General features: G+C 46.3%; 1 protein-coding gene across 5 annotated transcripts in view; it reads left to right on the forward strand.

Moving 5' to 3' along the window:
- LOC129832230 (numb-like protein) overlaps nt 1-23,626 on the forward strand; it is a 79,636-nt gene that overhangs the window by 23,061 nt on the left and 32,949 nt on the right. For 2 of the 5 annotated variants that reach the window (XM_055896138.1, XM_055896137.1), the window contains exon 1: nt 6,307-6,490. The exons of the other annotated variants lie outside the window; for them this stretch is intronic. Coding sequence is in view for 1 of the 2 variants with exons in the window: in XM_055896137.1 (XP_055752112.1) it covers nt 6,450-6,490 (41 nt within the window). In the remaining variant the exon portion in view is untranslated. Of the gene's footprint in view, nt 1-6,306; nt 6,491-23,626 lie in introns of those variants that run through there. 5 annotated transcript variants of the gene reach the window in all.

Here is a 23,626-nt window from a genome sequence, read left to right on the forward strand (position 1 = left end):
CTGACTGATAGAATAAGGGAATGCGAGGAAAAGCGATGCCTATAGGAGAGAGAACAAGCCGAGTCTGTTCAATGAAAAGAACTGACACCGAGTTTGAGAATGGGGAGATGAGATTAGCACTTTCAGAAAACCTTGTACTCAGATATTAACTGATAATGTGAGTCTGACTTGAATTTGTACAAGGCTTAGTGATTTATTGTGTTATATTTTGATACTGCGTTGCTGTCTACGGTGAGAATATGTACGTTTTTGAATTTGCGGTGGAATGTTTGTGTAGCCTATATTGTGCTAGCAAAATAGGTACACAAATCCCACTGGGCACACCACGTCATCTCAACGTGGAAATGTGGGTAATATTTGGTTGAGACGTTGATCAATGAGATTTCAACCTTTAATCACCCACTCAAAAAGACAGCCAGAAGTTTGTTGAATTCCACATGTGTTATCACTGTGCTTTCAACCATGTGAAAGCACAACCAAGTTCTAATAGAAAAACAATGTCAGATTTTTGGTTTAGTTGTCATGTAAATGTGTTATAACTTCGCTTTCAACCATTTAAAAGCACAGCTAAGTACAAATGGGAATACAATGCCAGATATTTTGTATTTATACAACAGATTCATGTGTTATCACTGTGCGTCATCTAATAGCAAAACCAAATGACCTGGATTGCAGTTGAGATTACATTAAAAGTGCTCAATGCTGTTCGAGATTCTGCGCAGATTATTCTAGAAATATGGTGAAGATCTCCACAGACCTGTGTTGCATGATATCTTGAACCTGCACACGTTCTATGATTACATAAGAAGACATTTATAGTTACATAACCTCAAAATGTGGCCATGGACGTGTTTCTAATTTTGAGGTTGAATACATTTTACATTACATTTTAGTCATTTAGCAGACGCTCTTATCCAGAGCGACTTACAGTAGAGTGCATACATTTTTATTACATTTTACATACTGAGACAAGGATATCCCTACCGGCCAAACCCTCCCTAACCCGGACGACGCTATGCCAATTGTGCGTCGCCACACGGACCTCTCGGTTGCGGCCGGCTGCGACAGAGCCTGGGCGCGAACCCAGCCCAGCCTGGGCGCGAACCCAGAGACTCTGGTGGCGCAGCTAGCACTGCGATGCAGTGATGCAGCGAGAAGCGATGCAGTGAATAAATACTGTTAAATTAGTTTGTAGTGATAGATAGGCTACTTAAAGTATTGTAAAAGTGATATTGATTGTGCAACGAAATTGCATCATTTGACGGAGATGTATTTTTTGTGTCTGACTTCGAGAGCCTTTTTATGTCTCTATTTGGTTTGGTCAGGGTGTGATTTGGGGTGGGCATTCTATGTTTTTGTTTTCTATGATTTTGTATTTCTATGTTTTGGCCGGGTATGGTTCTCAATCAGGGACAGCTGTCTATCGTTGTCTCTGATTGGGAATCATACTTATGTAGCCCTTTTCCCCTCCTTTCAGTGTGTGAAGTTAACTTTGTTTGTGGCACATAGCCTTAAGCTTCACGGTCGGTTTTGTATTGTTTATTGTTTTTGTCGTGTCATCACCTAATAAAAAGGAATATGTACGCTCACCACGCTGCGCTTTGGTCTACTCCTTTTGACGGCCGTGACATCCAGTTTGTTTACAAATGAATAATTGATATGTTGGATTCACGTCTCCATCTCAACCAAAAATACAAGTTAAAGAATACGACTAAATCAAATCACACTTTATTTAAAGTGCATTTAAAGTGTGATCTGATTTAGTCCTGTTCTTTAGCTTAGATTTTTGGTTGAGATGGGGACATGAATCCAACATATTAGTTAACAACTTGAAGATTACATTTGAAATCAATCAAAGCTTGAAACCGTAGGCCCATATGTATTGTCTATATTTAGTTGAACCCTGGGTTAAATTGAAACAACAGCTGTTGATGACTTAGCAAATCCTATATAGGCTTAAATATGGATGATATATGACTTAGAAAGTATGGTTACATTTCATTTTCTCTGTTAAACCTACCCTTTGGAATCACTTCGATAACAACAGGGAATCTAGTTATTAAGAAATCTCTCAATAATCATTCTCACGATAACACATTGGTAATAGTCAGTGACAAAAGTTAAGCAGGGTTGCTGCCTAGCCTATTGTTACATTCTTCTGATAGTGGATATAACGTTGAAGATCTGATGTTGTTTCAAAGGTACAAATTCACCATATTTTATAAAAGGTTTGTCTATGTTAAATTGGTTACCATGATGACATAATCCCGTGGTTGAAATTTCACCCTCAAAACAACAGTTGAAAGTTTTTTTAAATCCAATGCATTTCCCACGTAGATTCCATGTCACAATATGTTGACAAATTACGTTAAAACAACGTTGATTCAACCAGTTTGTGCCCAGTGGGATGTGTATTGTGGATTTGCATGGTAGTGCATGTGAGTCTGTGTCACGCCCTGACCTTAGAGAGCCTTTTTATTTCTCTATTTGGTTAGGTCGGGTGTGATTTGGGTGGGCATTCTAGTTTATCTATTTCTTTGTTGGCCGGGTATGGTTCCCAATCAGAGGTCTATCGTTGTCTCTGATTGGGGATCATACTTAGGCAGCCTGTTTCCACCCTAGTTGGTGGGATCTTATTTTTGCACAGTTGCGGTCTAGCCCTGCAGAACTTTACGTTCGTTTATATTTTATAGTTTTGTCGGTGTTTTCAGTATTAAATATCATGAACACTTTCCACGCTGCGCTTTGGTCTCATTCATTCAACGACGGACGTAACAGTCTGTCAAGTTTTTTTCACGAGCACAAATGATTTAGTATCGAGCGTTTGTACAGCACAGGAGGTTGGTGGCACCTTAATTGGGGAGGACGTGCTCCTAATACATTCACGTCACATATGGGGCGAACCAGGTGGAATGGTATCAAATACATCAAACACATGGTTTCCATGTGTTTGATGCCATTCCATTCGATCCGTTCCTGATGGTATTATGAGCCGTCCTACCCTCAGCAGCCTCCTGTGATGTACAGGCAAGCTATTTGATCCTAATTGTTTTGGCTGTTCGTGAGTGCGTATGTGTGTGCTTGTGCGTGTCTGCTGGTTCATGGTCATGAAAGAATATGTCTACCACCGCAGGTCCTGTGCTTACTCTAGCATAGTAAAACATCAGTAAAACATTAGAGTTTACACGTTGTGCCACCACACATACACACACAGCATTGAGGCCACTCAATAGTGGAACATCAGAGTACACACACAGCTTTGTTTTCGTGAATTTGGGGAATTTTTGGGGGAGGAAAAATGTACAGTGCATTCGGAAAGTATTCAGACCCCTTGACTTTTTCCACATTTTGTTACGTCAGACTTATTTTTTCCCCTCGCCAATGTTTTTTCTCCCTTGCAAATCTACCACAATACCCCATAATGACAAATCAAAAACAGGTTTTTAGAAATGTTTGCAGATGTAAAAAAAAATATAATAATGAAATATGACATTTACATAAGTATTCAGACCCTTTACCCAGTACTTTGCTGAAGCACCTTTGGCAGCGATTACAGCCTCGAGTCTTCTTGGGTATGACGCTGCTAGCTTGGCACACCTGTATTTGGGGAGTTTCTCCCATTCTTCTCTGCAGATCCTCTCAAGCTTTGTCAGGTTGGATGGGGAGCATCAATGCACAGCTATTTCCATTTAATATCCTATTTTCCTAACCCCTAACCCTAAACCTTAACCCTAATCTTAACTTTAACCCCACCCAAACCCTAAACCTTTCAAATTGTTCCTACCTTGTCAGGACATTGTGGTGACTTGTCAGGACATTGTGGTGACTTGTCAGGACATTGTGGTGACTTGTCAGGACATTGTGGTGACTTGTCAGGACATTCTGGTGACATGTCAGGACATTGTGATTTTGATAATGTAGGAAAACATGTACACACACACCAAGCCAGCTCTACTCATTTGGGTCACGAGAAATTGGGACAGGTTCAATTAACAACACAGAGCAATCAATGCTCACAATGCCTAGAGCTCACAGTCCAGCACTCCACACCACGCCACCCAACGCCACACCACATCGTCCCACGCCACACCACACCACACCACACCAGGCTGCATAGCTATTTCTGTTGGGGTAAAATCTCTACTTCAGGGATAGACAACTAGATTCAGCCACGGGACCATTTTTGTCAGAGAAGATGGTCGGAGGGCCGGAACATAATTAGAATTATTTTTACATCTCAAATTGACCACAGCTAAGCCCAAAAAGAGATTGTATTTGAAAATAACAATAATTATATACCTTGATTAGATTGAGACACAATCACATACAGTATGCCTTTTTCTTTAACCGTGGGAATACTTGGGAAAATATTTCCTAAATTACACACATTTTTATATGAATTCCTGGTGATTTTACTATTTTTTTTTACCCAAAACTAAAATCCCCCAAAATATATATACTGTATTTTTTGTTACAAAAAACTCTGGGGGGGGGCAATAAAAATCACCCAGTTTGCCGTCCTCTGCTCTACTCCAGGATTCCGTAGGGAAAAAGAACAACAACACAGTTGGAAAACCATCAAGATCCTGTATTCTAATTCCCAATTCTATGGGAAAAACACACCACATTTTTAAATGGAATCCACAAGGGAAGATTTCTCATAGCTTGTTTTCAGACTGTTTTGCCGGTTTTCCATATATTTTTTTACCTTTATTTTACTAGGCAAGTCAGTCAAGAACAAATTCTTATTTTATAATGACAGCCTACCCCGGCCAAACCCTCCCCTTACCCGGACAATGCCGGGCCAATTGTGTGCGCCCTATGGGACTCCCGATCACAGCCGGTTGTCATACAGCCCGAGATCGAACCAGGGTCTGTAGGGATGACTCTAGCACTGAGATGCAGTGCCTTATACCGCAGCATCACTCGGGAGCTAATGTTGCCATTTTTGGCTGAATTTATACAATTCATTTAGGCGTGCACTCTAGTTAGCTCCATAGAAAAAGAAGGACTAGATTCTAATTGTATGGTTAGCCCCAGTCCAATCAACAGCAAGAACAGGGCTCTGGTGAGTGGTGAATAGCCAAGCTAGTGTTACCACGGGAATGATTAGGATGTGATGTGAGGTTAAAACACTGGTTGATTGAATTCTTTGGAAGCCATTTTTGTCACGTAAGGAGGAATCTGAGCAGTATGTGTTCCCATCCAGCCTGTGAGGTCATTGTGTTCGATAACTATACCATTGATAGGCTTATGGGAGAGCTCAGCCCACGGCTGTACGCTTTGCCCACAGTGAATTATCAAGCTAATCTCTGTATATGACACAACACAGATGGACACACTTTCTTTCTGGCTGTCTCATATTTTATGTAGCTATCTGCCTCTATCTCTCTCTCCTGTCTCTCTTAGTAATTCTCTCATCTCTATCTCTCTTTCTTTGTCCTCCTCTCACGCACTGTCTATTTTTATAGGTCTAGCTATCTCTCGTTCCCTCCCTTCACCTCTCTTCTCCAGCTGTAGATATACCAACAACAGAGGAGCAGAGAGAGGGAGAGGGGGAGGGGGAGAGGGAGGGGGAGTGACAGAGAGAGAAAGGTGTTGGTTGCTTGTCTCTGTCTTTGAGTCTGGGTGTCTTTGTGTTTGGAGCAGTCAAGTGCTTAGTGAATGAGTGGCTCCCAGGCTGCAGCCAGAGGTGAACGTGTGACCAGGCAGCCTCCAGGCTGAGGCTGCCTGGTCAGAAAAACCCTCCCCTCCCGATCCACCCCAAGCCCCTGAAAGCAGCCTCCAGCCTCACTGGCCATCGCAGATGGATGGATGAAACTGTGTCAGCTCCCGCCTTAGCTAGCCTAATCACCCCCCCTCTCTCCTCTCTCATTCTCTCTCATTCTCTACATCTCTCTGTGTCTCTCTGTCTGTCCTCTTCATTCTCCCAATCCCTGCTCCCCTCTCGGACAGGTTTTGGAGAGGCTGAAACCAAACCGTCCCTCTCACTGGCAATACAGACAGGAATGTGTGTGCGTGTGTGTGTGTGTGTGTTAGAGAAACACATACACATTACACACACACAGTGACAGGGGGCTGTGTGCATGTGTGAATGTGTCGGTCACCTTTTCTCCAAGTTAATCCCTTAAGAAGAGGTGTGGTTCTCTCTCTCTCTCTCTCTCTCTCTCTCTCTCTCTCTCTCTCTCTCTCTCTCTCTCTCTCTCTCTCTCTCTCTCTCTCTCTCTCTCTCTCTCTCTCTCTCTCTCTCTCTCTCTCGCTCTCCGATCCCCGAGCAGATTTTCATCACATGTTCTGTTAGTTTAGATCTCCTCTGCTGCTGCCGCTGCGAGTATCTTTCTCTTTTTCTCATTTTTGTACACCCATCATCGTCGTCATCGTTGTCATTGTCTCTCCACTTCCTCTACTACTCTCTGCTCTGCCTCTTCCTCTGCTTTCACTGGTCTGAGATGAGTTTGAGCGCTGAGATGGGGGAGGCCATCGAGCTACGGTGAGTGTTTGTGGCTGGGGGGTGTGGGGTTGGGGGGGGGGGGGGGGTGGTTACATTAGGATACAGTAAGTAGATTGGCTGATGTGTTACAGTACGGTAGTAATTGTCCATCTGTTCTCCTCTCTACGCTGACCCTATCTACCATAGCTGTGAACACAGGTCAATAGTCTAGCGCTAGCTTATCTGTAGTTAGAGATAGCATTAGCCTCGGATATTATTGGCCATAGCCATTTCAGCAGCTGTCGAAACTGACGGGGCGTCTACTAGCTTATTCCAAGAGCTTATAGTTCTACCAGCTGTATTAGCCCCCACGCCCATATGGAGCAGATTAGAGTCTCAGTTGATATGCCAAAAGACCCAAAATTTGCTTATGTGCCGAGTGTGCGGCATTAAATGTTTAGAGATGTTTTCATAGCAGAAAAGGATGACTCTTAGTCATCTTACCACTACCACAGAAGAACAACAAGTAACGCCAGCAAAAGCCATGTAGCCAAGCCAAGTTAAGCAGCCACAGGAGGAAAGCAGGGCTGTTTTTGTCTGTTTGAGTGATTGGCAAATACAACACTTCTCTTATGTTGCGACGAGAGAGAAAAGAGAGGCGTTTTTCACACGTTGTTTCCTGTGTGTGGTGTGTGTGTGTGTGTGTGTGTGTGTGTGTGTGTGTGTGTGTGTGTGTGTGTGTGTGTGTGTGTGTGTGTGTGTGTGTGTGTGTGTGTGTTTGAGTGTTTGAGGAGGGTGAAATGTGAGTGCTGTCTGCACACTTGCTCTTGTCTGAATGACTCCTTAGGATTAGGCAGCCTGTGGCGGACGTCCAGCCTGGGTCTAGCCTGGGCAGATAAGGCATGGTAAAGAGGAGAGCGAGGATAGCATGCTGATAGGTCTGAGTGGTCTTCACATGCCTGCCACAGTTTTACATTAGCCCTGGGAGTGACCCCCCCTACACACACACACACACACACACACACACTCACACTCTGGACCAGCTGGATCGACCACGGCGGCCATACACTCTCTCTATCTCTCTCTGCCCGCCGCCAAGGGCACAGGGGGATTTAGGCATTTTTGTTGTTAATCTCCATGTCTTTCATCAGGTCTTGGAGCAAACACACACAGACAAGCTTGTGTATCTCATCTTCACTCAGAGGCCCTTGGCTGAGGGCTTAGCCTGTGTTTGTGAAGAAAGGGAGGGACAGAGGAAAGAGGAGTTATGAAAGCTATGAGGGCACAGCTGTGTGTTGGGGAGGGACATTAAACAGTCTTGGGGTAGGATTTACCCCACCCACACAGATAAGTCAAAATATTTGAACGTCTTACCTTCACATTGCAAACAGATACCGTACCGTATTACCGTTACCCTTTAGCTTGTTATTCCCAAGCCTTAAAGCTCCCTAACAGGTCTCACTGTGCCTGCGTCCCAAATCAGCACCTTATTCCCCATGTAGTGCACTATTTGGGCCCTGGTCAAAAGTAGTGCACTACATAAGGAACAGACTGCCATTTGAGACGCATCCACGTGTCTCTCTTTCTCTCGGTGATCTTATCCGAAAGGCAGAGACAATACTGGATCTTTGTTGGTCTCAAGTTGCTCCTGTCCTGTTTGACATTAATGTCCTTGCTGAGTCATCGCTTTGACTTGGCAGAGATGCAGGGAAGTGATTGTGAAAGCAGATTGATTTGTGGCTTGAAAATGAAATGACACTGCTTAGACTCTGCTGTTGTATCTTTACTGTATATATATTATGATAAATGCTTTTTGATAAATTGGCACTAAATACTAATGACCGTAATAGGAAGTCAGTTTTCTCTCTCCTAGTTAGCAGTATGCATGCTTGGTAGTACTGGTCTTGGTGAGTGTATGTTTGAGAACTGGAAAGTCACTATGAAAATTCCAACTCGGCCTTGGCAGTTGGCACACTCACTCGACCACTTCTTCTTCTTCTTCGATGATGATGATGGGTATATATAATGGAAACAGAGAGCAGAACATCCCACGCTCGCTCGCTCGCACGCACGCACACACACACACACACACACACACACACACACACACACACACACACACACACACACACACACACACACACACACACACACACACACACACACACACACACACACACACACACACACACACACACACACACACACACACACAGAAGCGATCCCATCCACATACACACACAGAAGGTTATTTTGACCTGTAGCCTTACAGAATAGCAAGACGTAGTTTACTGTGCCACACATTTCAATAGAATCAGGAAGAGCTCTGAGCTGTAAATTTGACTAATCTTCTGGAGAGAAAAATGCTGCCTTTGCACAAACAAGACAAATACTGATAAGGCATATTTAATGCCTTTCAGCGTTATGACTTATGCATTTAATATTTGTTTGTTTTTTTGCACCCTCCGTCACACTAGCTGTTTGCGCTTGAAATGTGTCTCCACGGCCATAAATAATCAATAACGTGACAACTTTAAACGTATTCCCATGACTGTGTTGTTATGCGTGTTCAGTACTAATATGGTGTTCTATTAGTGGGTTTGTGGGACTACTTCCAGAGAGTCCCACCACCTCACCTGTTGTCGTGGTGATGCACCTTATGCATGTACTTGTGCATGGCCCTGCTTCTACACCTGCATTGCTTGCTGTTTGGGGTTTTAGGCTGGGTTTCTGTACAGCACTTTGAGATATCAGCTGATGTATGAAGGGCTTTATAAATACATTTGATTTGATTTGATGTACTTTATATGCTGAGGAATCCCAGAGACCAGCAGAGCAGAGCAGTGTGAGTGACAGGCAGTCAGAGACCAGGGCAGGGCATCACTCATTATACTAACTGACTAACTCACTGACCAGCCTGTGGCTCAGTCTAATTGAGTTCGGGCCTTGAACCTTCTAAGCAGTGGTCTTCCCAGAAGCCCCTCGGCCTGTGGCTTCTTCTTCCTAATTGCATTAGATCCACAGGAAGGGCTGACTGAGTGTCGCAGCCTGTTTGAAGTAAATTATGTCCGTTGCCATGCCGAGGTACAGTACATCAACTACTTGACCACCCGAACTGATGCCCTGTGTGTTCTGACTCCCACACCCATCCGGGTCAAGGATGTTTGGAGGTGTGGGTGAGAGGGGGGATATGTGTGAGTATGAGTGTGTGTATTAATGTTTGTGCTGCGTGCGATGTGTGTTTGTTGTTCCCTGTGGTTGTGTTGTGTCAGAGGTTATACAGTGAATTCGGAAAGTATTCAGACCCATTGACTTTTTCCATATTTTGTTACGTTACAGCCTTATTCTAAAATTGATCAAATCGTTTTTTCCCCCCTCATCAATCTACACGTAATACCCCATAATGACAAATTAAAAACGTGTTTTCAGACCCTTTACTCAGTACTTTGTTGAAGCACCTTTGACAGCGATTACAGCTTTGAGTCTTCTTGGGTATGACGCTACAAGCTTGGCACACCTGTGTTTGGGAGTTTCTCCCATTCTTCTCTGCAGACCCTCTATAGCTCTGTCAGGTTGGATGGGGAGCGTCGCTGCACAGCTATTTTCAGGTCTCTCTAGAGATGTTGGATCGGGTTCAAGTCCGGGCTCTGGCTGGGCCACTCAAGGACATTCAGAGACTTGTCCCGAAGCCACGCCTGCGTTGTCTTGGCTGTGTGCTTAGGTTTGTTGTTCGGTTGGAAGGTGAACCTTCGCCCCAGTCTGAGGTCCTGAGCGCCCTGGAGCAGGTTTTCATCAAGGATCTCTCTGTACTTTGTTCCGTTCATCTTTCCCTTGATCCTGACTAGTCTCCCAGTCCCTGCGCTGAAAAACATCCCCACAGCATGATGCTGCCACCACCATGCCTCACCGCAGGGATGGTGCCAGGTTTCCCCCAGATGTGACGCTTGGCATTCAGGCCAAAGAGTTCAATGTTGGTTTCATCAGACCAGAGAATCTTGTTTCTTTAGGTGCTTTTTTGGCAAATTCATGTGCCTTTTACTGAGAAGTGGCTTCTGTCTGGCCTCTCTACCATAAAGGCCTGATTGGTGGAGTGCTGCAGAGATGGTTGTCCTTCTGGAAGATTCTCCCATCTCCACAGAGGAACTCTGGAGCTCTGTCAGAGTGACCATCAGGTTCTTTGTCACCTCCCTGACCAAGGCCCTTCTACCCCCAATTGCTCAGTTTGGCCGGGCAGCCAGCTCTAGGTAGAGTCTTGGTGGTTCCAAACTTCTTCCATTTAAGAATGATGGAGGCCATTGTGTTCTTTGGGACCTTCAGGCTGCAGAAATGTTTTGGTACCCCTACCCAGATCTCTGCCTCAGCACAATCCTTTCTCGGAGCACTAAAGACAATTCCTTCGACCTAATGGCTTGGTTTTTGCTCTAACATGCATTGTCAACTGTGTGCCTTTCCAAATCATGTCCAATCAATTGAATTTACCACAGGTGGACTCCAATAAAGTTGTAGAAACATCTTAAGGATGATCAATTTTAACAGTACGCACCTGAGCTCAATTCTGAGTCTCATAGCAAAGGGTCTGAATACTTATGTAAATAAGGTATTTTTAATTTGCCAAAATTTATGAAAACCTGTTATTACTTTGTCATTATGGGGTACAGCGTATAGATTTATAAAGAATAAATATAATTTAAATCCATTTTAGAATGAGGCTGTAACGTAACAACATGTGGAAAAAGGAAAGGGGTCTGAATACTTTCCGAATGCACTGTATTTCAGTATAACCTACCTCACATCAGAGTCCACAGTCCTGCTTGTCGCCCACACTGCCATCACAGCCTACGCAAGGCATGCATGGTTCATATTACCGTGTTGGAGGGTGATTGAATTACGGCATGGCCTAACTGACATGAATGTAGATGTGGAATGAGAGAGAGTGTCTGCTGGAAGAACTGTGAGAGGGGATGTAGAGAGAGACAGGGACGGAGAGGGAGGTGCTATAGAGTAAGTGTGAAGGTGGAATGATGTATGGTGGGGATTGAGGAGAATATTATTATTTATTTTTTAACCCTTATTTTACCTGGTAAATTGACTGAGAATACATTCTCATTTACAGTAACGACCTGGGGAATGAATGAGCCAATTGTAAACTAGGGATGATTAGGTGACTGTGATGGTATGAGAGCCAGATTGGGAATTTAGCCAGGACACCAGGGTTAACACCCCTACTCTTACGATAAGTACCATGGGATCTTTAGTGACGACAGAGTCAGGACATCTTTTTAAAACTTCTTATGGCTGCATCCCGCTACCGGGATCGATATGACAACAGCCAGTGAAAGTGCAGGGCGCCAAATTCAAACAACATAAATCTCATAATTAAAATTCCTCAAACATACATGTGTCTTATATAATTTTAAAGGTCATCTTGTTGTTAATCCCACCAAAGTGTCCGATTTCAAATATGCTTTTCAGCGAAAGCACTACAAACGATTATGTTAGGTCACCACCAAACCACGATAAGCACAGCCATTTTTCCAGCGAAATATAGCAGTCACAAAAAGCAGAAATAGAGATAAAATGAATCACTAACCTTTGATTATCTTCATCAGATGACACTCATAGGACTTCATGTTACACAATACATGCATGTTTTGTTTGATAAAGTTCATATTTATAACAAAAAATCTGAGTTTACATTGGCGCGTTACATTCACTAGTTCCAAAAACATCAAGTGATTTTGCATAGCCACATCGTTTCAACAGAAATACTCATCATAAATGTAGATGATAATACAAGTTATACACATGGAATTATAGATATACCTCTCCTTAATGCAACCGCTGTGTCAGATTTCAAAAAAACTTTACGGAAAAAGCAAATCATGCAATAATCTGAGACGGAGCTCAGAACAATAGCCAAATTAGCCGCAATGTTGGGGTCAACAGAAACCAGAAAATACATGATAAATGTTTCCTTACCTTTGATGAACTTCATCAGAATGCAGTCCTATGAATCCCAGGTCCACAATAAATGCTTTATTTGTTCGATAATGTCCGTTATTTATGTCCAATTAGCTACTTTGGTTAGCGCTTTTGGTAAACAATTCCAAAGTCACAAAGCGCGTCCACTATAACGTGACGAAATGTCCAAAAGTTCCGTAACAGTCAGTAGAAACATGTCAAATGATGTACTGAATCAATCTTTAGAATGTTGTTAACATAACATAACGTGAATAACGTTCCAACCGGAGAATTAGATGGACTTCAGATGAGCGGTGGAACGGAGGTCCTCCTCATGTGAACGCGGATGTGAAAGCATGGTCAGCTCGTGGCAGTGATTACTCATTCCTGTCTCCTTCGGCCCCCCTTCACATTAGAGTCATCAGACAAAGTTCTATTGACTGTTGACATCTAGTGGAAGCCGTAGGAAGTGAAAACTCATCAATATCTCGCTGTAATTTCTATGAGAGCTTGGTTGAAAATCTGCCACCTCAGAAAAAATTCAAACAGGAAGTGGAACTTCTCAGGTTTTTGCCTGCCATATGAGTTCTGTTATACTCACAGACATAATTCAAACAGTTTTAGAAACTTCAGAGTGTTTTCTATCCAATACGAATATAATAATAATGAATAATACGAATAATAAAATAATATGCATATATTAGCAACTGGGACTGAGGAGCAGGCAGTTTACTATGGGCACCTCTGTGCACCTTTCATCCAAGCTACTCAATACTGCCCCTGCAGCCATAAGAAGTTAAAGTCCCACCCGAAAGACGGCACCCTACACAGGGCAATGTCCCCAATCACCGCGCTGGGTCATTGGGATATTTTCTTTAGACCAGAGGAAAGTGTGCCTCCTACTGGCCCTCGACTTGCAATGTTTAGTTACACAATGATGGGTGAGAGAGTGGTGCTATGTGATGGATGGGGGTGCTACAGGCTGTCGCTAGCATAGTGACAGTGGTGGAGAGCGCTGTGTTATATTCATAAGGACACGTAACCATTTTTTTTACAGAAAATGAAATTAGCATTTCTTATTGTAGGTATTCAGGTATTCCCTCCCTGTTTCATCCTGTGTTCTTCTCTTTGGTGTAAAATGAATAGGACCCAGGGCTGGTGAACAGTGGATGAACAGGGGTGATGGAGGGTAGAGAGGAGACCGTCCCAGGCAGACAGGGAGTCTGTGCTGGTTAGAGGGAGTGTCAGTACGTCAGGCTGAAGACTGCCTCTACACATGACAGCCTCTGTTCCAGCTGTCTCTCCACATTAGCTTTCACACGCGCACGCACACGGATGCACACACACACGCACCAGCACACAGCCCACGCTCATTGTAATATGCATAACCATCCCATTCCAGTACACAGGCCTTCCTACTGTACTGTAACCACCAGAGCATTACTGCTGTATTTGTGAGTGTTGCCAGTACAGACTACAGATGATGATCTATTAGCAGTGTTCCTCAACTGTTCTGGCCTGTCCTCTCCTCAGGGGCTTCTCTGTATCAAATGAACTATGGCTAATGTGACATCAGCAGAAAGGGCCGCTGACCCCAGAGTTGCGTATCACAGGAATGAAGTGGGGCCGACCTCTTCTCCCAGGGTCAGACAGCAGTCAAAACACTGCTGCCCCCGTTTATGTGGGCTTGGTTCCGCTCCCTCATTCCACAACCAGACACACACAGAGAAGGGATGGAGAGAGGGGGAGTGGAAACAGCCGGGTTGCCGTGGGGACGAGCTGACTTTTCTTGCTCTGAGTCTATCAGTATTAAAAAAAAAATTCTGCATTGTCTGCAGCAATTACAGCCATGCAGACCTTTGGCATTCTAGTTGTCAATTTGTTGAGGTAATCTAAAGAGATTTCACCCATTGCTTCCTGAAACACCTCCCACAAATTGGATTGGCTTGATGGGCACTTCTTATGGTTAAGCTGGACAAAAAATGCCATTTTCTTTCAAAAACAAGGACATTTCTAAGTGACCCTAAACTTTTGAATGGTAGTGTGTGTGTATATACACTGCTCAAAAAATAAAGGGAACACTAAAATAACACATCCTAGATCTGAATGAATGAAATATTCTTATTAAATACTTTTTTCTTTACATAGTTGAATGTGCTGACAACAAAATCACACAAAAATGATCAATGGAAATCAAATTTATCAACCCATGGAGGTCTGGATTTGGAGTCACACTCAAAATTAAAGTGGAAAACCACACTACAGGCTGATCCAACTTTGATGTAATGTCCTTAAAACAAGTCAAAATGAGGCTCAGTAGTGTGTGTGGCCTCCACGTGCCTGTATGACCTCCCTACAACGCCTGGGCATGCTCCTGATGAGGTGGCGGATGGTCTCCTGAGGGATCTCCTCCCAGACCTGGACTAAAGCATCCGCCAACTCCTGGACAGTCTGTGGTGCAACGTGGCTTTGGTGGATGGAGCGAGACATGATGTCCCAGATGTGCTCAATTGGATTCAGGTCTGGGGAACGGGCGGGCCAGTCCATAGCATCAATGCCTTCCTCTTGCAGGAACTGCTGACACACTCCAGCCACATGAGGTCTAGCATTGTCTTGCATTAGGAGGAACCCCGGGCCAACCGCACCAGCATATGGTCTCACAAGGGGTCTGAGGATCTCATCTCGGTACCTAATGGCAGTCATGCTACCTCTGGCGAGCACATGGAGGGCTGTGCGGCCCCCCAAAGAAATGCCACCCCACACCATGACTGACCCACCGCCAAACCGGTCATGCTGGAGGATGTTGCAGGCAGCAGAACGTTCTCCACGGCGTCTCCAGACTCTGTCACGTCTGTCACGTGCTCATGTGCTCAGTGTGAACCTGCTTTCATCTGTGAAGAGCACAGGGCGCCAGTGGCGAATTTGCCAATCTTGATGTTCTCTGGCAAATGCCAAACGTCCTGCACGGTGTTGGGCTGTAAGCACAACCCCCACCTGTGGACGTCGGGCCCTCATACCACCCTCATGGAGTCTGTTTCTGACCGTTTGAGCAGACACATGCACATTTGTGGCCTGCTGGAGGTCATTTTGCAGGGCTCTGGCAGTGCTCCACCTGCTCCTCCTTGCACAAAGGCGGAGGTAGCGGTCCTGCTGCTGGGTTGTTGCCCTCTTACGGCCTCCTCCACGTCTCCTGATGTACTGGCCTGTCTCCTGGTAGCGCCTCCATGCTCTGGACACTACGCTGACAGACACAGCAAACCTTCTTGCCACAGCTCGCATTGATGTGCCATCCTGGATGAGCTGCACTACCTGAGCCACTTGTGTGGGTTGTAGACTCCGTCTCATGCTACCACTAGAGTGAAAGCACCGCCAGCATTCAAAAGTGACCAAAACATCAGCCAGGAAGCATAGGAACTGAGAAGTGGTCTGTGGTCACCACCTGCAGAACCACTCCTTTATTGGGGGTGTCTTGCTAATTGCCTATAATTTCCACCTGTTGTCTATTCCATTTGCACAACAGCATGTGAAATTTATTGTCAATCAGTGTTGCTTCCTAAGTGGACAGTTTGATTTCACAGAAGTGTGGTTGACTTGGAGTTACATTGTGTTGTTTAAGTGTTCCCTTTATTTTTTTGAGCAGTGTTTATATACTGTATATATATATATATATATTGTTTTTGTTGTTGTTGTAAATATACAGTACCAGTCAAAAGTTTGGGCACACCTACTCATTCAAGGGTTTGTCTTTTATAATTTACTATTTTCTACTTTGTAGAATAATAGTGAAGACATCAAAACTATAAAATAACACATGTGGAATCATGCAGTAACCACATTGTTTTTAAACAAATCAAATATATTTTAGATTCTTCAAAGTAGCCAACCTTTGCCTTGATGACAGCTTTGCACACTCTTGGCATTTTCTCAACCAGCTTCACCTGGAATGCTTTTCCAACAGTCTTGAAGGAGTTCCCACATATGCTGAGCACTTGTCCGATGCTTTTCCTTCACTCTGCGGTCGAACTCATCCAAAACCATCTCAATTGGGTTGGCGTTGGGTGATTGTAGAGGCCAGGTCATCTGATGCAGCCCTCCATCACTCTCCTTCTTGGTCAAATAGCCCTTACACAGCCTGGAGGTGTGTTGTGTCATTGTCCTGTTGAAAAACAAATGATTGTCCCACTAAGTGCAAACCAGATGGGATGGCGTATCGCTGCAGAATGCTGTGGTAGCCATGCTGGTAAAGTGTGCATTGAATTCTAAATAAATCACTGACAGTGTCACCAGCAAAGCCCCCCATACCATCACACCTCCTCCTCCATGCTTCACGGTGAGAAATACACATGCGGATATCATCTGTTCACCTACTTTGTAACCAAAAATCTCAAATTTGGACCAAAGGACAGATTTCCACCGGTCTAATGTCAATTGCTCGTGTTTCTTGACCCAAGCAAGTCTCTTCTTATTGGTATCCTTCAGTAGTGGTTTCTTTGCAACAATTCGACCACGAAGGCCTGATTCACAGCAGTCTCCTCTGAACAGTTGATGTTGAGACGTGTCCTTTACTTGAACTCTGTGAAGCATTTATTTGGGCTGCAATTTCTGAGGCTGGTAACTCTAATGAACTTATCCTCTGCAGCAGAGGTAACTCTGGGTCTTCCTTTCCTGTGGTGGGTGTCATGAGAGCCAGTTTCATCATAGCGCTTGATGGTTTTTGCGACTGAACTTGAAGAAACTTTAAAAGTTCATGAAATTTTCCATTGTGACTGACCTTCATGTTGTAAAGTAATGATGGACTGGCATTTCTTTTTGCTTATTTGAGCTGTTTTGGCCATAATATTGACTTGGTCTTTTACCAAATAGGGCTATCTTCTGTATTCCACCCCTACCCTTCTTTATCATTTTCCCCTTACCCTACCACCCCTCCCCTAATTGGAGTAAACTAATGGACAACAATACCCCAATGCTTCCACTTCCAGCTTATACATAATACATACATTTCACGGACAGTATGATTTACATTATTTATCTTTTGTTTGTTTTTAGTCCCAGCTTTCAGCTACTCTCAACCAATGTTCCCTCTAAGCTGCGTGGGACTACCACGCACCTCCCCCGGGACTGCCTCGCAGAAGAAATCTTAGCCCACAGAGAGAACCACGAGATTGAACTTCACTCAACTTTCTAGAGCAGTCGATAGCGATCTACTGGTCGATCTCCAAGGCATTCCTAGTCGATCGCCAAACATTTCTGTAAAAAATTCTACGATAAAGCCTGATGTTCCTATTTGTTTTTATTCATCTCAGGCTGTTGGCATTATTCAAATCAAATCTTATTTGTCACATGCGCCGAATTACAACAGGTGTAGACTTTACAGTGAAATGCTGAATACAACAGGTGTAGTAGACCTTACTGTGAAATGCATACTTACAAGCCCTTAAACCAACAATGCAGTTTTAAGAAAAATAAGTGTTAAGAAAATATTGACTAAATAAACTAAAGTTAAAAAATATATCAAAAAAGAACACAATAAAATAACAATAAGGAGGCTATACTGTATATAGGGTGAAGGAAAGTGTATCTATAGGCTTGCATTGTTGTTATTATTAGCGGCTTGTGTCTTTTTTAATATCGAGGATTATTTCACTTTCTCTGTTCATAGGAGTAACAACATGAATTTGTGGATGAGGCTGGAAGACGGTGTCCATTTGATGAAAGGGAGAGTGGAGGGATGTTGAGAGACTGACCCTCAGTCTACTGCTCTCTCCCTCCGCTGAGACTGACCCTCAGTCTACTGCTCTCTCCCTCCGCTGAGACTGACCCTCAGTCTGCTGCTCTCTCCCTCCGCTGAGACTGACCCTCAGTCTACTGCTCTCTCCCTCCGCTGAGACTGACCCTCAGTCTGCTGCTCTCTCCCTCCGCTGAGACAGACCCTCAGTCTACTGCTCTCTCCCTCCGCTGAGACAGACCCTCAGTCTACTGCTCTCTCCCTCCGCTGAGACTGACCCTCAGTCTACTGCTCTCTCCCTCCGCTGAGACTGACCCTCAGTCTGCTGCTCTCTCCCTCCGCTGAGACAGACCCTCAGTCTACTGCTCTCTCCCTCCGCTGAGACTGGCCCTCAGTCTACTGCTCTCTCCCTCCGCTGAGACAGACCCTCAGTCTGCTGCTCTCTCCCTCCGCTGAGACAGACCCTCAGTCTGCTGCTCTCCCTCTGCTGAGACTGACCCTCAGTCTACTGCTCTCTCCCTCCGCTGAGACTGGCCCTCAGTCTACTGCTCTCTCCCTCCGCTGAGACGGACCCTCAATCTGCTCTCTCCCTCCGCTGAGACTGACCCTCAGTCTACTGCTCTCTCCCTCCGCTGAGACAGACCCTCAGTCTACTGCTCTCTCCCTCCGCTGAGACAGACCTTCAGTCTGCTGCTCTCTCCCTCCGCTGAAACAGACCCTCAGTCTACTGCTCTCTCCCTCCGCTGAGACAGACCCTCAGTCTACTGCTCTCTCCCTCCGCTGAGACAGACCTTCAGTCTACTGCTCTCTCCCTCCGCTGAGACAGACCTTCAGTCTACTGCTCTCTCCCTCCGCTGAGACTGACCCTCAGTCTGCTGCTCTCTCCCTCCGCTGAGACAGACCCCTCAGTCTGCTGCTCTCTCCCTCCGCTGAGACTGACCCTCAGTCTGCTGTTCTCTCCCTCCGCTGAGACGGACCCTCAATCTGCTCTCTCCCTCCGCTGAGACTGACCCTCAGTCTACTGCTCTCTCCCTCCGCTGAGACAGACCCTCAGTCTACTGCTCTCTCCCTCCGCTGAGACAGACCCTCAGTCTACTGCTCTCTCCCTCCGCTGAGACTGACCCTCAGTCTGCTGCTCTCTCCCTCCGCTGAGACTGACCAACAGATGCAGGCACCGTCTGCTCAGTAAAATAAAAACAAAAACAAATGATTTAAATGTATTCTCACCCAGCTGTGCCTCACAAGTAATACAACAACGCATCTATTACCGGTGTGATCATAACCCTACCTCAAATTTTTTCTTTTAAATTTACAAAAATGGCCCGATCATCAATGCATTGGCAGGGCAATTCAAGCAAAGCCAATATGCGGTGATAATGTATAGCTTACTGCAAAAACATTACTGTTTTTAATTGGTTAATGTTGCATAGGCTTATGTTTTTTTAAGTGATGTTAAAAAGAATCTGAGCGCGAGATCTCGGCTTGCATTTTGACTCAGAAAGTGATCTTGACTCAGAAAAGTTTGGTGACCACTGTTCTAGAGTTTTCCCTGTTAACACTATCAACGTTTCCCTTTACTGTGGCAATTGTGATTGAATCAACGCAATGTTAGCCACTTTCAATGCAACATACCAAAACAAAACAAACTATGCAAGCGATATTGTTGTCACGTTCCTGACCTGTTTTCCTTTGTTTTGTATTCATTTTAGTTGGTCAGGGCGTGAGTTGGGTGGGTTTGTCTATGTTTGTATTTCTATGTGGGGTTTTGTGTTCGGCCTGGTATGATTCTCAATTAGAGACAGGTGTGTATTGTTTGTCTCTAATTGAGAGTCATACAAAGGCAGCCAGGGTTTCACTGGTGTTTTGTGGGTGTTTGTTCCTGTGTCCTCACAGGACAGTTGAAGGTTAGTCACGTTTGTTGTTTTGTAGTTTGTAGTGTCTTGTTTGCTGTGTGTTCATTAAAAGATGGCTTATTTCCCTCAATCCGCATCTTGGTCCTATCCATGCTCCTCCTCGTTAAAGGGGGAGAACAACATTGACAGCCTTTACAGAAACACCCACCACAACAGGACCAAGCGGATTGAGGAGAGAGAGAAAGAACTAAGGCACTGGACACAGGAGGAATGGTCTTGGGAGATCATGGACGGAAAAGGACCCTGGGGAAGGGTTGGAGAGAATCGCCGCTCTCGGGAGGTGAAGAAGGCAGCCACAGCCCAGGAGCGGTGGATTGAGGAGGCAGCACGGATGAGAGGCTGGAAGCCCGAGAGGCTCACCCAAGAATTTCTTGGGGGGGGGCTAAAGGGGAGTGTGGCGAAGCCGGGTTGGATACCTGAGCCAACTCCCCGGGCTTGCCATGGAGTAAGAGGGCGTCGTACTGGTCAGACACCGTGTTATGCGGTAAAGCGCACGGTGTCCCCAGTACGCGTGCTTAGCCCAGTGCGGGCTATTCCACCTTGCCGCACTGGGAGGGCTAGGTTGGGCATCGAGCCGAGTGCCATGAAGCCGGCCCAACGTATCTGGTCTCCAGTACGTCTCCTCGGGCCGGTGTACATGGCACCAGCCTTACAGGTGGTGTCCCCGGTTCGCCTGCATAGCCCAGTGCGGGCTATTCCACCTCGCCGCACTGGCAGGGCTACGGGGTCCATTCAACCTGGTAAGGTTGGGGAGGCTCGGTGCTCAAGAGCACGTGTCCTCCTTCACGGTCCGGTATATCCGGCGCCACCTTCCCACCCCAGCTCAGTACCACCAGTGCCTACACCACGCACCAGGCTTCCAGTGCATCTCCAGAGCCCTGTTCCTCTTCCACGTACTCTCCCTATGGTGCGTGTCTCCAGCCCGGTGCCTCCAGTTCCGGCACCACGCACCAAGCCTCCTGTGCGTCTCCAGAGCCCTGGACGCACTGTTCCTTCTCCCCGCACTCGCCCTGAGGTGCGTGCCCTCAGCCCGGTACCTCCAGTTCCGGTACCACGCACCAGGCCTAGAGTGCGCCACGAGAGTCCAGTGTGCCCTGTTCCTGTTCCCCGCACTCGCCCTGAGGTGCGTACCCTCAGCCCGGTACCTCCAGTTCCGGTACCACGCACCAGGCCTATAGTGCGTCTCAGCCGGCCAGAGTCTGCCGTCTGCCCAGCGGTGCCTGAACGGCCCGTCTGCCCAGCTCCGTCTGAGCCATCTGTCTGCCCAGCTCCGTCTGAGCCATCTGTCTGCCCAGCGCCGTCTGAGCCATCTGTCTGCCCAGCGCCGTCTGAGCCATCTGTCTGCCCAGCGCCGTCTGAGCCATCTGTCTGCCCAGCGCCGTCTGAGCCATCTGTCTGCCCAGCGCCGTCTGAGCCATCTGTCTGCCCAGCGCCATCTGAGTCAGCCGTCTGCCACGAGCCATTAGAGCCGCCCGTCTGTCCCGAGCCAGTAGAGCCGTCCGTCAGTCAGGAGCCGCTAGAGCCGTCCGTCAGTCAGGAGCCGCTAGAGCCGTCCGCCAGTCAGGAGCTGCCAGAGACGCCCGCCAGTCAGGAGCTGCCAGAGACGCCCGCCAGTCAGGAGCTGCCAGAGACGCCCGCCAGTCAGGAGCTGCCAGAGACGCCCGCCAGTCAGGAGCTGCCAGAGACGCCCGCCAGTCAGGAGCTGCCCGCCAGTCAGGAGCTGCCCTACAGTCAGGAGCTGCCCTACAGTCCGGAGCTGCCCTACAGTCCGGAGCTGCCCTACAGTCCGGAGCTGCCCTACAGTCCAGAGCTGCCACTCAGCCCGGACCTGCCGGAGTCCCTCAGCCCGGACCTGCCGGAGTCCCTCAGCCAGGACCTGCCGGAGTCCCTCAGCCAGGACCTGCCGGAGTCCCTCAGCCAGGACCTGCCGCCCCTTATCCCGGTGCTGCCCCTTGTCCCGGTGCTGCCCCTTGTCCCGGTGCTGCCCCTTGTCCCGGTGCTGCCCCTTGTCCCGGTGCTGCCCCTTGTCCCGGTGCTGCCCCTTGTCCCGGTGCTGCCCCTTGTCCCGGTGCTGCCCCTTGTCCCGGTGCTGCCCCTTATCCCGGTGCTGCCCCTTATCCCGGTGCTGCCCCTTCATTTAGGTGGGGTTAGTGGGAGGGTGGTCATTGGGAGGGGGATAAAGAAGCGGGGATTGATTATGGTGGGGTGGGGACCTCGTCCACCGCCAGAGCCGCCACCGTGGACAGACGCCCACCCAGACCCTCCCCTAGACTTTGTGCTGGTGCGCCCGGAGTTCGCACCTTAAGGGGGGGGTTCTGTCACGTTCCTGACCTGTTTTCCTTTGTTTTGTATTCATTTTAGTTGGTCAGGGCGTGAGTTGGGTGGGTTTGTCTATGTTTGTATTTCTATGTGGGGTTTTGTGTTCGGCCTGGTATGATTCTCAATTAGAGACAGGTGTGTATTGTTTGTCTCTAATTGAGAGTCATACAAAGGCAGCCAGGGTTTCACTGGTGTTTTGTGGGTGTTTGTTCCTGTGTCCTCACAGGACAGTTGAAGGTTAGTCACGTTTGTTGTTTTGTAGTTTGTAGTGTCTTGTTTGCTGTGTGTTCATTAAAAGATGGCTTATTTCCCTCAATCCGCATCTTGGTCCTATCCATGCTCCTCCTCGTTAAAGGGGGAGAACAACATTGACAGCCTTTACAATTGTTGTAGGCAGAACGCATCGGAATACGATTCTATCGCATTGACACGCACGACTCAGCCCATACTCTACACAGACCGGTGCGGCATAACCAATCAGAGCTGCAGGAGGCCTATATGCAAATAGACCATTGTCATATATGGATCTGTGCCATTCCCTTTGAACTGGACTGTGTTTACAGCATGAGCGGGTGAGTAGATGCGCTTGTTTTGAGATCAAGGTGAGAGCTGCATGTAGCCACGTGTGCACATTTTGTTCATATCCTTTGCTAGTTAGTGAGTTATTAGCCCAGTTATAGATCATTTGTAGGCAGCAATGAGGGAGTGATTGTTTCCTACAAGAGCGCAAAACGTGAATATTTCTAGACATCTTTGAAAAGTGAGTCAGGTAAAGAGATTTTGTTGTCTTAAAGAGGCAGTGTTGTATTTTGAGACAGGCTTGAATAATTTTGATTTGATCTGATTTATTAGGTTCCCCATTAGCCGACGCCAATAAGCTCAATAGCCAATAGGCAAAGGTTAGCATAATTTGTCTGATCCTCTGTAATAATGGTATGAGAATAATAATCAATTGTATTTTGTAAAGTGGTATCTTGCATCAAACAACAACAACATGTCCAGTCACCTCCTCGTCTGAAGGACAAGTGGATAAAAAGGTTAATGTCAAGCCGTGCATGTTTCTTTTCAAACGTCTCATGGAATCTAGGCCTATATTGAACACCACACATTGGCTGCTACTATAGGCTGAACGATAGAACAGCTATTTCCATGTTAAAATGTTATGGGATGAATTTTCTCCATTGTTTTTGATGGTAGGCCACTCTGGTAGGCCTACATTATGATCAAATAGCCACAGTAGCCTACTTGGCCACTGTTAAAACTGTCACTTAAAGCGGG

The sequence above is a fragment of the Salvelinus fontinalis genome, chromosome 33 (genome assembly GCF_029448725.1).
Source record: "Salvelinus fontinalis isolate EN_2023a chromosome 33, ASM2944872v1, whole genome shotgun sequence".
Taxonomy (NCBI): domain Eukaryota; kingdom Metazoa; phylum Chordata; class Actinopteri; order Salmoniformes; family Salmonidae; genus Salvelinus; species Salvelinus fontinalis.